General features: G+C 37.5%; 2 protein-coding genes across 2 annotated transcripts; both read right to left on the bottom strand.

Moving 5' to 3' along the window:
* Positions 1-1,175: 1,175 nt before the first annotated feature.
* trim45 (tripartite motif containing 45) lies at positions 1,176-12,068 on the bottom strand. The gene is made up of 6 exons (XM_052148392.1): positions 11,341-12,068; positions 9,572-10,323; positions 4,839-4,968; positions 4,252-4,366; positions 4,046-4,172; positions 1,176-3,711 (listed from the first exon to the last, which is right to left on the bottom strand). The coding sequence occupies exons 1-6, from the start codon at positions 11,817-11,819 to the stop codon at positions 3,560-3,562; spliced, it is 1,755 nt and encodes a 584-aa protein (XP_052004352.1). The 5' UTR covers positions 11,820-12,068; the 3' UTR covers positions 1,176-3,559.
* A 237-nt stretch (positions 12,069-12,305) lies between these two features.
* LOC127658867 (V-set domain-containing T-cell activation inhibitor 1-like) lies at positions 12,306-15,292 on the bottom strand. Its single transcript, XM_052148402.1, has 5 exons — positions 15,173-15,292; positions 14,996-15,060; positions 14,501-14,860; positions 12,998-13,255; positions 12,306-12,495 (listed from the first exon to the last, which is right to left on the bottom strand). Exons 1-5 carry the CDS (start codon positions 15,202-15,204, stop codon positions 12,380-12,382), a joined length of 831 nt encoding a protein of 276 aa, XP_052004362.1. The 5' UTR covers positions 15,205-15,292; the 3' UTR covers positions 12,306-12,379.
* Positions 15,293-15,568: the final 276 nt, after the last annotated feature.

Genomic DNA, 15,568 nt, shown 5'->3' with positions numbered 1-15,568 from the left:
CTTCTGTATTTAGGGAAACTACTTTAAACTTGGTGGGCTGCAGCTCACAGCTCCTTTCCTAAATTAACAAGACCTGATGGAAAGAGGAACACAAATGCAGTTAAGGTAATTGCTGAAATTTAAGAGTCCTTAAAGCATTAGATCATCCAAAAAGGATCTCATCAATTACTCACATCCCAGATGTGTATGATTTTTTTCTTCAGAACACAAACAAAGATTTTTGGAAGAATATCTCGGTTCTGTAGGTCTATACTATACAATGTATGTAAATGGTGGCCAGGCCTTTGAAGCTGAAAATAGCAGATAAAGTCAGCATAAAAGTAATCCATCAAACTCTTTTGGTCTGTTCTCACCCGAAACCAGCTAGATCACTTCAGAAGACATTGATTTTTACCACTGGAGTTTGATGGATTATTTTATGCTGATTTGAAATGCTTTGTAGAGCTTCAAAGGCCTGGCCACCCATACACTTACATGGTTTGGACACAAAGAGCAGATATATTCTTCTAATAATCTTTTTTGTATAATTTGTATTCTGCAGAAGAAATAAAGTAATACACACAGATGGCATGAGGGTGAAAGTAAATGATGAGAGAATTAAAATGTTTGTGTGAACTAACCCTTTAAAAAGCAATGGAAGTCCCTCACTAACCACTGCTGCCATCTAGTGTTAGAGGAATCCAGACTGTTGTTTAAAACAGTCCCACCATTAATTGGCCAAGATTGAGTTGTGGTAAAAATGTATGTTTTCCTTTTATCTAAAAATCTAAGAATGGGTGTGGTAAGATTTATCAAATAGACTTCCAGTCAAGTTTTTATACACTTGACAGAAATGTCTCTAACATATAAAGAAAAACGTTTGATCTAAAAGCTTAAGCTTAAATGCTTGAAATTGTTTTTGTAGACATAAATAAATAGTCTTTCTCTGAACTCTTTACAAAACAAAAATTATTATTATTTATGAGTTGGACCAGATGGAACACCTTCAATGGTATTAAAAGAGAATTTGTTTTCATAATATTGTTTCATATAGTATCATTTGTTTTATTTAATAGTTTTGAGGACTTCACTCTAATCCTAAAATGTAGAAAATGGGTATAATAAAAAATTAGTTGGTCTGTCCAAACTGGTAGTATACTATTAAAAGTAAAATTATTCAAGAAAACAAAATAGCAAATGTTAACATTGAATTAAATTATCACCCAATAAGCAAGGTAAACTAGCTGGGGGTGAGATCCATATTAGAAAAATAAGCAGATATGCAGAAAATACAGACATTTGTCTAGCTGAAAGCAACTTCTAATGCATCATGAACTCCCTCTGCTTTTAACAGGTCTGGGTCATAGACATGACACTAAGCAGGGCACAAAGTAAAACAGATCATATTGAGAACACCATAAAATGTGTCAACAATTTATGAAGCGCCACTCATCACAGTGGAGAGGTAAGTGTTGTTTAATCTGAGGTAACTAGTACTGTATATAAAGACAGTTGAAATGGTAATTCTGATACATGGAAGTCTGCAGAACAAAAGGCATTCTTTGGTATGGAGTCATGCACACATAAAAATACACCATTATAGTTGGATCTATTTCTAACATGTTACATACATAATGTTGCTGGGTAATTTCAAAGAAAACATGCTGATTATGATTACAAAAGGGAACAATGATGCAGGCACAAATAATAATAATAAAAAAGACGTTTAAAATAACAATACTGAAGATCTGAATATTTGAAGAAATGTGACATTCTTCAAAAATGATCCACATTTTAGAAATGTTTACAATAATTATACAGAAACATTTAGTGTTTTCTAAAGACACTACAGTAAGTACAGTTGAGGTCAGAAGTTTACATACATTTAAACATTTTCAAAATTCCTGACATTTCTACGTAGAAAACATTCCCCGTCTTAGGTCAGTAAGGATCACTACTTTATTTTAAGAATGTGAAATGTCAGAATAATAGTAGAGAGAATTATTTATTTCAGCTTTTATTTCTTTCATCACATTCCCAGTGGGTCAGAAGTTTACATACACTTTGTTAGCATTGCCTTTAAATTGTTTAACTTGGGTCAAATGTTTTGGATAGCCTTCCACAAACTTCTCACAATAAATTGCTGGAATTTTGGCCCATTCCTCCAGACAGAACTCTGTGTAACTGAGCCAGGTTTGTAGGCCTCCTTGCTTGCAAGCACTTTTTCAGTTCTGTTTCTATCAGATTAAGGTCAGGGCTCTGATTGCCACTCCGATACCTTGACTTTGTTGTCCTCAAGCCATTTAGCCACAATTTTGGAGGTATGCTTGGGGTCATTGTCCATTTGGAAGACCCATTTGCGACAGAGCTTTAACATCCTAGCTGATTTCTTGAGATGTTGCTTCAATATATCCATATAATTTATCTTCCTCATGATTCCTCATCTATTTTGTGAAGTGCACCAGTCCCTCCTACAGCAAAGCACCCCCACACCATGATGCTGCCACCCCCATGCTTCAAGGTTAGGATGGTGTTCTTCCGCTTGCAAGCCTCACCGTTTTTCCTCCAAACATAGCGATGGTCATTATGGACAAACAATACAATTTTTGTTTCATTCTACCAGAGTACATTTCTCCAAAAAGATCTTTGTCCCCATATGCACTTGGAACCTGCAGTCTGGCTTTTTTATGACAGTTTTGGAGCTGTGGCTTCTTCCTTGCCAAGCAGCCTTTCAGATTATGTTGATGTAGGAGTCGTTTGAATGTGGATATTGATACTTGTCTACCTGTTTCCTCCAGCATCTTCACAAGGTTCTTTGCTGTTGTTCTGGGATTGATTTGTACTTTTCGCACCAAACTACATTCATCTCTAGGTGACAGAATGGGTCTCCTTCATGAGTGGTATGATGGCTGTGTGGTCCCGTGGCATTTATACTTGTGTACTATTTGTTTGTACAGATGAACGTGGTACCTTCAGACCTTTGGAAATTGCTCCCAAGGATGAACCAGACTTGTGGAGGTCCACAATTTCTTTTCTGAGGTCTTGGCATATTTCTTTGATTTTCCCATGATGTCAAGCAGAGAGCCTTAAAATACATCCATAATTCAGTACACCTCCTATCAGAAGCTTATTGGCTAATTGTCTAAAGACTTGACATAATTTTCTGGTATTTTCTAAGCTGCTAAAGGCACAGTTAACTTGTAAACTTCTGACCCTCTGGAATTGTGATATAGTTAATTAAAAATGAAACAATCTGTCTGTCTAAACAATTGTTGGAAAAATTAATCATGTCATACACAAAGTAGATGTCTTAAACAACTTGCTAACATTAAATCTGTGGAGTGGTTAAAAATGTGAGATTTAATGACTTCAACCTAAGCGTATGTAAACTTCTGACTTCAACTGTATGTTCTACGTAGACATTATTTTTCCTTTATTTAGCAGACATTTTATCGAGAGACAAAAGACAAAACTTGATAAATTGGTACATTTTTAGTTTCTATTTTTTGGCTGGTTGAGTATTTGAGTTTTATGGTAACATTTTCTCTTGTTATGTAGGGAAAAGAGATGCTTGTTTGTCTCAGAGCTCCACAGTCCTGAGATGTCCACGAGGAGACACTGCACCCAGAGTACGCAGAATACACTCGGAGGCCTCCACAACACTTCCACAACATGACCAGTGGCGCTTACCAGGGTGTCCTTTATGGCCATGCCCACAACCCTGAAACCCACCTACAGTTAGTGTACACACACACAAACAGATACAGGCATGTTAATTGATATGGCCGATACGACTGAATATTTTAGCATTTGTATCCCAACAATACTAACAGGAATAATGTATCAGCCGTTACCACATTTTTGTTGTAAACTGGCCTTTTATTATATTAAAGTAATATGGATGCATGTGTAAAGCATGCATTATGCTAGTGTACACATCTCTATCAAAATAAAAAAAATTGTGTCCCACAGAAAAAAGAAAGTCATACGATTCTGAGATGGCATAAGAGTGAGTAAATGGTGAGAGAATTATCATTTTTATTTCTTTAACACTTGCTCCAGTTACCTGGCATTGTACCAGGACAGCCACAGCGTGCCTCTTTAGCGCCCCCACCAGAGCAGAAGGAACAGCAATGGAATATACCATGGTGACGTCTGAACTTTCTCTTCACAGTTAGCACGAAAGGTGAACCCTGAAACAAAACGTATTGTTTGTCACTTGTTCGAACATTGTACTGAACCAGTACTAAAAGCATTTAACTAAATAGTTACCTGGACATGCTGTGCTTTGACACAAACCCACACAGAGTAGAGACCTGGTTCAACAGGGGTGTAGGAGACATCATATGAGCCATCACTGTTATCAACCACAGCCGCCTCCACAGAGCTATAATGTGATAGTGGGGAAAAATAAGATTATAAGATCTATAATATAAGATATTAGCTCTTCCGTTTTGTATCTGTTGCATTTTCTAAAAGGCATGCTTGGACAGAGCAAAGAATCAATGATATTCAACAGACATGTTTGAATTCCTCTCCACTGACAATGAACAAAATTAAACATTTTGACAATGATAATTAAATCTACCTTCTCTTAGTTTCCTTATTAAGCTCACAGAAAACAACGATTGCCTTTGCTTGAAAAAGCGGGGTTTAAGAATAAGTAAATTAAATTAAAAGTTCCCTTCAATTTAATGATATATTTATACACTGACGTTGGTTGAAATCCCTCTAATTGGTATGGATGGCTAAAACTTTTGATGCTTGGGCCATGTGGAGCTATTAGTGAAAGTATTATCAAATGATTGACATGTGCATTCCTGTCTGGCACATTTTTCCCATGGTGATCATATACTCACCAACCCTTCTTCTCCTTGTGTACTATGCTGACCAGCACAGGGTCTCCTCCTCTGCCCATCTGCTCTCCAGAAGAGTCTCTGCAAACCAGAGTGAACTCCCCCCGTTGGCCTTCACGACCTCGCTCCACACCTGCGAGTTATTTCCAGAGATATCACACACATAGTCCGACACATGTGGGCTGACAATGGTATGTTTAAAATGCCAAAATGGACACTTTTCTGATGCAAGCAAATACTAAAATATAAGAAAACAGAAATCATGCACTATCCATCAACAAGGCTGTGAACAGCTTTCGGACAATGTGGATAACATCACAATAGCAAAATATTGCAGGCATAATCAAGCTCCAGTGGATTTTTGTTCAGTCAAGCTAAATTGTGCACCTGTCTGCCGATTAAAGATGGTATTCCGATGATGTAACGACAAGCTCAGTCTCCATATTGTCTGGCGACGCTGATGTAAATAGTTTGTCTGGCTTAAGAGTAGTATTTAAAGTTGGGATATAAATTTACAGGAAAGTTCATTTGATTTTAAATGGTAACCAGATAAATTGTATACTAGTTGCTGTAAAGGGTGAAGTGGAACAAATAAGTGGAAAACAGAGCACTTAGTAAGAAAAGGACTATGTAGTTAGAATGAGGAATGAGGATAACACAGTGGGTATCATTATCATGTGGGTAGAATCAGAAGCGATTTTCTTAGCGGCACGTGAAGGATTAAATCCACCAATTAAGTTTATCTCCAGTCACAATGTTATCAATGTCTTCGTTTATCTCGTTGGTCCTGTGAAATGCACTGCTTTGTTTACCCAGTGTCTGATGACAATATGGCGGTGGGGGCGTGTTGATGACGAATTAAAATACCATCTATACATTACACAATGCGTAATGGACCATTTGAAGGAAGGATTTAAAATATGGCAGGTTAATTACAGGTTGCGTGTCTTTTTTAGAACAAGCATGCACACGGAGTCAAGGCCACATGTGATCCAATTAACGTGCATACATCCTGACGAAGCCAAGCTACGATCGTATCAGTCAGACTAAAGCGTTTACATTACATTTAACAAAGAAAAGATTATTGTTTTAGTTTGACTGAAATTAAACTTTTAAAATGAATGTGAGTGTACTAACAGTGATGAAAGTGATGATGCACCAGTACCTTAGTAATATTTACCCATTACCTTCAGTTGCAGTGGAGAGATGGGCAACTTTCTCAAAATATATCATTTTGGGGGAAAAGATTGGGAAATATTTTTCTTTTCTTTTCAATGAAACAATTTTTAATGTGATCTAATAATTCATGAAGTGTTAAAATATGTCCTAAATTATACCCACACAATGCCTTAAAAAGTCTAAAATGTATTTTGCCAAAAAAAAAAATTCAGACAGACAACAATGCTCCAGCAAACTGAATATCTAAAAGTGAACAGCATTGCATTCTCCATTGCAGTCTGTTTGTCATTCAGATTGTAAGGGTTATGACTGTTTGGAAAAGTGGTGAGTGTATACCTGATGAGGCATGCTGGGACAGAGCTTGAAAAATGACCCTTACAGGCACACTTTACAGGGCTCTAGAGTGCGACCAACTTGGTCGTAAAATTTGTAAGGGTGCGACAAATTTTTTTCCTTGGTCGCACCGGTGCACCTAACGTCCTCGCACGCATCCGCTGCTTCTAGGCGAACTTTTTTTTTTTCCCGCAAACTAAGCGTTTGTTCTCCAAGACAGAACTCACTCATGGTTGGATCATATTGTGGTCTAAACCAATCAGAGACAGAGATGGGGCGGGTCTTTTCCTCTGATTGGCTGTGGTCCAGATATTCATGTAGGCTCCGTGCTGTGTGATTGAAATTGCGACCGGAGCAAAAAAGAATCAGTTACGGCAATCAGCATCAGCAAAAAAAAAAACAAAAAAACGCAGAAGTCGAATAATGAAAAGAAATAGACCCATAGAGAGTTTTTTCTGTAAGAAAAGTAGGCCTGTTCCTCCCTACACTCTACCCGGTCAATGCTCCGACAACAGCCCAGACACGGAGCTACTTCAGCCAGTCTCCCCAGTCCCTGGTAAGATGCCAAGTCCCGGTCCTTCGTTGGAGATGGCATCCGACTCAGAGACGGAGGTAGAGCCTAACGTTACCGGGCCCGAGATAGAGACTCAAAATAAAAAGGGAAAAACATATATATTTCGTAAAGACTGGTTAGACCAGTTTCCCTGGTTAAGGTTTAATAAGAAAGAGAACATAATGCACTGCATTTATTGTAAAGAATGGCCAGAGCATGGCAGGGAACAGTGCATTTGTAAGTGGATCAACAACGTTTCGAATCGAAACGCTGAAAAAGCACAATATTTAAAAAAAAAACACACTTCATGACTAAAGTGGCTCCTCTTCCGGCTGCATTTCAGCGACAGGCAGCAGCTATCAGGTCCTCAGAACAATCAGAGATGATAATAAAATTCAACGTCGCCTATAACATCGCAAAGGGAATTGTTGAAATGTTTTATTTTGCTTAATTTTTTTTAGTTTGGAAGCTCAGAGAAGCACTTTAAACATTTTTTTTTTATTTTTTAAAAAAAGATTTTTATTTTTATATGCAGCATAATTGTGCTTCAAATAAAAAAAGTATTTACCTACACCTTATTCTTGTTTAAAATCATTTACATAATATATGAATGTATATGGAGCGTGATAAAATGGTGACCTTGAAATTGTGCCGTTAAAGGCGACGCAAACCGAGGAAAAATTTGGGTGCACCTAAATTTTGTGCTGGTGCACCTAAATAAAAAAGTTAGGCGCACCAGTGCAACCAAGGCAAAAAGTTAATCTGGAGCCCTGCTTTAGGACCAACAGCACATAAAATGTTGCCATGGTAGTCAGGAATGTTGGGTATGACTTTTCCCCAAGTCATGCCCTAGTTTTTTTGGTGTGTGAATTTGTATTTGTGTGTGGACAAGGAACAAGGGAGGATGAAGGTAGGATGAAATAAGGTGCTTTTTAAATTGTTCAGATAGTTCCATTCATCCAAAAACACTGTTGTTTAAACCATTAACTAATAAGTCAGCTGCCTATGTTTTCCCGTGCAGTCAAAGTTTGTATAAAACAGACGTAAACAAACAAAAGTGTAGATCCAATCCAGTCATGCTCCGTCAGTGTTGTTGATATTGTTGCTAATGAAACGCACGTGCAAATAACGTCAGAAAAATTGTCAAAACTAGATGATGTCACTAGTGGTTCCATTTTGTGGATGGGAATGCAACACGGGATAAGTCTCCTCAGGTGTTCCATTCCTTGTAAGTTACTGAGGGAAAAGTACAAGGGCTGTAGGTGGGAAAGGGCCTAATGTTACCGATATCTAGAGAGCAGGGTGACCGATGGACAATATTATAGTTAGAGCTGTCAATTTAAAATTTTAATCAAATGTATTATATGATATGCTGATTAATCAAATCAATCACAATTAATTTGGTACATTAATATTAACTGAGAAAAGCCCCCATATAAATATTATTTAATATACAATGAATAATATAATTACATATTTTAATTAAGATAATTGAAATGCATTGCTGTCATATAGCTACATACAGTATATTGTAGCAGCATTCATGTTAAAGGAGTAGTTCACCCAAAAATTATAATTCTCTCATCATATACTTAACCTTATGCCATCTCAAACTCATATGACATTCTTTCTTCTGCAGAACTCAAACAAAGATATTTTGATGGAGATCTGATGTGAATATATCCATACAATGCAAGTCAGTGGGGACCAACACTTGCAAAGTCCAAAATGGACATAAAGGTAATCCATTCAACTTAAGTTTAATTCATGTCTTCCAAAGCGATTCGATTGTTTTTGGGTGAGAAACAGACCAAAATGTAACTTCTTTTTCAATTTAGAAATTGACATCTGCAGTATCATCTTGATTTGAAGCTCGATTACTCTTGGAATGTCTTTTAGTTTGTGTTCCACAGAAGAAAGAAAGTCATATTAGTTTGAGATGGCATAAGGGTGAGTAAATGATGAGATGAGAATAAAAAATTATAATTTTTGGGTGAACTATTCTTTTTAAAGAATATTTGGGTAAACAGATTGAAATGTTGAAAAACATGTCTCGTGATCCCTGCATTCCGTTGTCAGCTTGGTCCAGCTGTAGGAACGCAAGAGCACGTTAACTGTGGAAGGCTGTGGAGCTTGGTTTGACAAGGCACATTGCCTCTACAGCATCGAGTTGCACTCACTGCCCCCTACAGTGCCACAAATTTGCAAAAACATTGAGGTGGTACATCAAGCTTGAAGTGCTCCAATGTTAGAAACATTACTTATTACAGAATTTATGTACGGGTCAGAGGCATGATTATTTGCATTATTATTTAAAGGGTTATTTTGCATTAAATTAATCATACAAAATTAATTGATTTGCATTAAATCAACAACCCAAATAATAATTATATAATTTTATGTAAATATCATTTTATTTACTGTCGGGAACTATATTTTATTTTATTTACTAAAATTGTACTAACTCTTGATAGATTATGGAACTTTTGCACAAGTGAAATATATTTTGAATGGCATAGTTACATATATATATTGGTTTATCACCCAATTCCAAATGGAGAGAGCTTCTCTAGAGAAGTTCATTTGTATGACTGACTATTTTAATAAATTCAACTTTAACACTGAGGCTTCCTTCTATGTCCTCAGTGTCAACGCAGTATGCTACTCTTACCTTCTCCTTGGATAGTACACTTGCTGGGATCCACAGCCTTGGTATGCACGACTCCAACCACAGGAAATCCCTCCACCTGCCCTGCACTCTCCTGAGGTAGGAAACAGATGCTGCTGGCACTGTCATGAGCGACTTTTGTTGGGTGTGGTTCATATCCTGACTCCACAAGCTTCATTAATCTCCTCAAAGTGACTCCCTTGGCACTGAGGATTTCAGCGTCTGAACCGCATGTGAGCAGGCGTTCTGCAAAGTCCACGCCACCACGGACATCAGACAAGGCCTGCTGAAGCTGAGCTTTCTGCAGCTGGAGTTGGTTCCTGCGTTGCAACCTTACATCTTCCAACGACCGCAGCAGAGAACAGCAATGCGCCTCCACTGCGCTGGCATAGCCCCGAGCAAATGCTCGAATCTCACCAGCCAACGTGTCAGTCCTTGACTGCAATGTCTCATGGGATATGTCCACACGTCTTAGAGACTCCTCCAAAAGAGAAAGACGAGGTCTTAAGCTCCTGACCACCAAATCCCTGATGCGATCTCCGTGGCGACTGATGACTTCACGGGCAGGGCTGCAGTGGTGGTCACGGTGAAAGGTCGCTGCACATTCCAGGCACACGGTGAGGTCGCAGGGCTCACAGAAGAGACGTAACTCCTGGCCAGGATGCAGAGAGCACAGGACAGGCCTTGTGAGACGACCCTGAGATTTCAGCTCCTGTAGACTTTGTATTGAGTGAGAGGAGGTCCTTTTCTGTCTCCTGCAGAGAAGATGGCAAGTATTACATGAGTTATGCAATGTCTGTTTAAATGACAATGCACAATTGGCAGTTCAATCATGAAATTAACCAGAAGATGTGCTTAATGTATGGGTAGCTAATATAAACTTTCAATAAACTTTCTCAAATGTAAATAGGCTTATCCCTTCCCCAGATTAATCTTATTGGTCCACAGTTTCAAACTGACATTGACCTGCTGCGCCGTTTCAAAAGTTAAACCATTTTCAATTTGAAGTGTCCTGCATGACACTGCTTTATAAGTAGAAGGACATGAAGATCACACACACAAGTCATGACATGTGTGTAATTTAGTTTTCAGGATGTTAAAAATGATATCTCCTATTCCAGAGTGATATGCAGTTAATAAGGATGCCATTAATAGTTTGATTCCTGCCCAAAAGAGTCCTTGTGCAATTTAAGGAATATTATTTGGAGTACTTATTAGTTAGTTACCTTGACATCTTTCGATCAAATGGTCAAAAGTGTTAAATAGGACTAGAATAGACTAAACATTTAGAATTCTATTTGTTTTTTAAATAAAACATAAAGTGTATGATCTCCAAATGGAGTCTTATGTCATGAAAAGGATATTTTTCTGAGCATTTTAAAATGAGTGCGATGTTTTAACTTAACATGGGTGAATTGATAAATGGATTTGAAGGGATAATAACATTGGAATTAAAAAAAAAAATACCCATTTTTAAATGTAAGCTTTGTAGTATGCTAATGATATCTGTTTATGTCCATTGTTTTGGCTACATGAGGTGACCAACAGAGAACTAAATGGGTTTGACTAGCCTGTCACAGGCTCAACCAATGGACTAAGTTTGGGGCGGGACTGTATGTTTAAACGACCAATGAGACAGGGGGAGTGTTTAGGGAAACTTGTTTGAAAACATTTTTATGCTAATGGCGCAAAAATGACACAAACACACCATTCCAGATTAATGCACACTACAGTTCAGAATTCATTTAGCAAAAAACAGCTGATCAACTAACCTGTGAGCCTGACTGCAGAACTCGCAGAGGTTGACGCAACACACCTCACAGCGCTTCCCTGCGTCGCTGTCGCTGCACAAGTCGCACAACACGCTATTTTCAATCAGGAGGGTCTCCGCGAAAACATCATCCAGCGCAAGATGGTCAGTGCTCAGCCCATCTACACCCGATGTTGGCAGATCCACCTCTGAATCGCACTCTGGACACATGACTGTTACAGAGTTGCGCCCGTGCGGCTCGTCTTCAGGCGAAAGATGTTCCCCGTTCAGTCCATGCACAGAGAACGGCTCGAGCTGGCGAACACAGTCCGCACAAAACGTGTGCAAGCAAGGGAGAATTTTAGGATCTCGAAACATCCGATTGCAGACGCGACAAACAACTCTGGATTTCTTTCCAGCGTCCCCATTCGTCTGAAGAGTGTTTTTACTCAAGTTTTCTTGTTTTTCTTCATGAATTGACTGCTCTTTGCGAAGTGACATTGTAGTTGTTTTTTTTACTCTCTGAATATCGTACTCAGTAACAAACGCGCATCCAATTGACACAAGTATTGTCGACACGTCACTGTTCAAAATAACTAGTCTACAATATAAAACGATATAGCTTTCTATTTGAAAATCGGTAAACTTTTTCAGTATCACAGCGCAAGCACAAAGTTGTTGCTATTTACATGAAAGTGTAACAAATCTAAGTTCGTGAGTAGTAAACTTTTTCGCTCATGTTATTTGAGATCTAATCTCGCCGACCAATCAAGACACGCGTAGACGTTTAGAGGCGTGGTCTAAAATCAGAGCGAGTACTGTAAAGACAATCTACGCCTGTGCAGCATGGACGAAATATTGATGTCCCCATCTGCTGGCTTGACAGATAAAGACACAAGTGCAATCAAACTTCAGGGCATACAATTCATTATTTTACAGATTCATGTTTTTTATTTCATTAGAATCTAAGTGGTTCCATGTTCAGATTCCATTTATTTAACAGAGAGAATATCAACTTGACAGTGGTTCACTTATCTATTAACCAACCATAAGAAAGTTCATCATGTCTTTTGGATCACAGAAAGAATGAGGATGACTGTCAACAGTAGTTGAAAATTTGACACTTTTGTAGATGCAGCATTAAAAATGAAGTATGTCTTCCCTGTCACTCCATTTCCTGAGGATTAATTAATAACAAAGGACAATTAGATACATTTTTTACCTTTAAATAAATATGTACATTTTTTTTTAGATTTATGCATTTCAATTCATAACCAAAATTTTACCAATGTGAGTAATCTTTTTAACACAATTACATTAATAAAACTTAAATATATTGAACTTTTATTAATTTAATTTGGTTAAAGATTACTTTATTTTGTAAGGAAATTGAAATGTGTACATTTTAAAATATATGTTTTGAGGGTAACAGAAGCATAATGTTTTAGGCTGTGTAACTCCAACACATTGACATAGTCTACTGACTGTGTCATAATGTTTTAACAAGTTCGTTTGGCCTTGCTTGTCACAAAATGATTCTTCATTATTCTTCAAAATAGACTTAATTTGATATGCTATGCAATGCTCTGTGTAAATATTATAATTATGAGTCCTGGTTTCCTTGGAAATGTGTTTTCTTTATACCCTTTTTTTTATTTTGTCAGCAAGTATTTATTTACCTGTTACAGTTGCCTCCGAGACAGCCTTCACTAGACTGTTCTGGATAAGACAGGTGTAGGTGTCATCAGCTTTTACTGGGCCTTCATAGACACTCACAACTTGCTTGATATCAGCAGAGTTGTTGCTATATTGGGTGCTGCTGTTCAACAGCTCCCCGCTCTGACTTAACCAGCTAACATTTGGCTGTGGAAACCATCTTTGAGCCTCAGCAGTCAGAGACCCTTCTTTCTGTCGGGTAAATGTGGGAGCTGAGAAAGCTGCAAAACACACACAGTACTGCACATCAGCTTATTTCTGTGTGAATTCATAACAAGCACTATTTATTATATGACACTTTCAGCATTAGTATTGAGTAAAACATTTTGTTTTTAAATACAAGTGTAATGCTGGCATTAGAATGCCTATTTCCGATAAAAGTCAAAGAACTTTGAGAGAACCAATGTCATACAAGTCTGACACAGAAGACGTCTCCACCTGAGACAACACACCCTACTGAGCAAGGACCATAAAACACAAATTTCACTCACATCTGCCCCCCCAGGTTTTCTGATCATACATGTTTGGTATCATTTAAGAGGTCTCAGTGCAACTATTAAAACAGTCTCATTCCCTTTCAGCAAAGTCAAATCACTAGTAAGATTTAAGAACTTAGTAAAATAATGTTCTATCAGGGACCAGATGCTGTTTGCAGATTAGGTGCATTATTTGTAGACTTCAAACAACCTATTCAATCACAAGTTTCAGAGGTCTACTTACAACCTCCTAAATTGTAAACCAAATCCTAAATCATTTTAATAATAATAACTCTGAGCAACAATCGGGATCCGAATGAAAGGATAATGAAAGTTAGGAATATTCAGAGTAATCAATAGTTTATCAAAAAAAGATTAAATTAAAAGAATTATCAGAAATCAATTAGAGTTTAAATCCAAATTAGAGGTTCAATTTAAATTGGAGTCAGATTAATATAAAATTGGAGTCAGATACAATTAATAACAACTGATAAAGTGCAAATTAATAATAAGTGTTTTTGGTTCAGCGCTCAGAAAAGACAGAACAATGCAGAAACCTTCAGTGGCCATTCTATTGGAATCCAACATCGAACCACTAGTTTGGTTATACCCCTTTATACACAAGCATATTTCAGAAGTCGGTTATTGAATTGCTTCACCAATTTATATTTTTTAAGAGTAGTTTTATGTTTAAAACTAGCCATGGCTTAAAGATTCATCATAATCAAAATGAGCTTTACTGCCAAGTATGCTTACACACACAAGGAATTTGTCATGGTGACAGAAGCTTCCAGTGCATATTTAGTGCCATAAAAATAAGATATAACAGATAAATAAAGCTGTTGTTTGTTGAGTTTTAGGAATATTTTTTCATTAATTGTCCTTAAGATTTTAAGTTCACAAGTTACAATTACTCAAAATAAAATAAATTATGTTTTTAAACATATACATTTGTTTTGAATCAAAAGTCTAAAAAATGCAGTTACTTACCAGCCACTTTAAGGTCAATGCTGGTAGTCCCGGAGATTTTTGGTGCACTGACACTACAGCGATACACACCAACATCCTCCCACCTCACACTTCTCAGGAGTAGGGAAGCGTTGCCTGTATATATAACATCTGGGAAAAGTTGAACCCTGTTTCTGAACTGGACGTTCTGCCCCTGAAGTTGGGCTGCTTTTTTCTTGTATTCATAGACCACCCCACTGAGACCATCTTTTTGCCAAGTGATTGACACATCATCATATTGTCCATTGCCATTGTTGGTGAGGAACCTGCAGTACATGACCACATCCTGCCCAAGATTACCCACAATAGAGGGACTACTGCTCTCAACGGTACCTTGGGACACTTGAGAAGACACAATCACATAGACAATCAACTAGTGTATAACTCAAAAGTGAATTTTTTTGAAGGCATTCACCAAAATACTAAACTTTACAATCTATAATCACTCAAAGTAGGCAATAGAAAGATTTTACTAACCTGAAAAAGCAATGGCCAAAATGAAAATGATGAGTCCAGAGATTACTACTATGAGAAAAATCATACTACAGAAGAGAAAAAAACGTATTCAATTAATGACACATTTCAACACACTGTAATTCTTATACAACAATTGCAAACTTGTAGATATCAAGTGATAAAGTTCACTTTCCATACCTTCCAAAGATTATTTGTCCAATTGAAGCCATTCTGGCAATCTGTTCCTATTTTACATCATATCATTGATGAATAGACCTACCACTCTGTTCAGCATCTCTGTAGACAGCAATACATTAATAAACTCGGCTGGAAGCGCATTCTCTAATCCCCTGAAGCTGGTTTCAAACTTTACTTCCACTGAATGAGAGCAACACATCCTCCCTCGGTCAATATTGCCTCTAAGAAGTGTGTCTGGACTACTAATAACACACAGGTTGACATAACTGAGCCCTAAAGTAAATTCCAAATATTTAGTCAACTACCCAATCCCTCTCACAGTGCAGCTTGAAGTGAGCCTGTAGTTGGTCAAGGCATAGTTTGACAGTTGCAAAAGAGTGACAGTAATTGCTCATC

Source organism: Xyrauchen texanus, chromosome 18 (assembly GCF_025860055.1).
Source record: "Xyrauchen texanus isolate HMW12.3.18 chromosome 18, RBS_HiC_50CHRs, whole genome shotgun sequence".
In the NCBI taxonomy this organism is placed as follows: domain Eukaryota; kingdom Metazoa; phylum Chordata; class Actinopteri; order Cypriniformes; family Catostomidae; genus Xyrauchen; species Xyrauchen texanus.
This window is presented reverse-complemented; position numbering and strand designations above follow the sequence as displayed.

Excerpts from the sequence above, each read along its gene's own strand:
- LOC127658867 (XM_052148402.1), bottom strand. The coding sequence starts at position 15,204 with ATGGCTTCAATTGGACAAATAATCTTTGGAAG. Across the intron at positions 14,861-14,995 it reads TTTGGCCATTGCTTTTTCAG|TGTCCCAAGGTACCGTTGAG; the intron begins GTTAGTAAAATC and ends TGTCTTCTCAAG. Across the intron at positions 13,256-14,500 it reads CATTGACCTTAAAGTGGCTG|CTTTCTCAGCTCCCACATTT; the intron begins GTAAGTAACTGC and ends TGTGTTTTGCAG.
- trim45 (XM_052148392.1), bottom strand. The coding sequence starts at position 11,819 with ATGTCACTTCGCAAAGAGCAGTCAATTCATGAAGAAAAACAAGAAAAC. Across the intron at positions 4,367-4,838 it reads CACAAGGAGAAGAAGGGTTG|CTCTGTGGAGGCGGCTGTGG; the intron begins GTGAGTATATGA and ends ATCACATTATAG. Across the intron at positions 3,712-4,045 it reads CTGTCCTGGTACAATGCCAG|GTGGGTTTCAGGGTTGTGGG; the intron begins GTAACTGGAGCA and ends CACTAACTGTAG.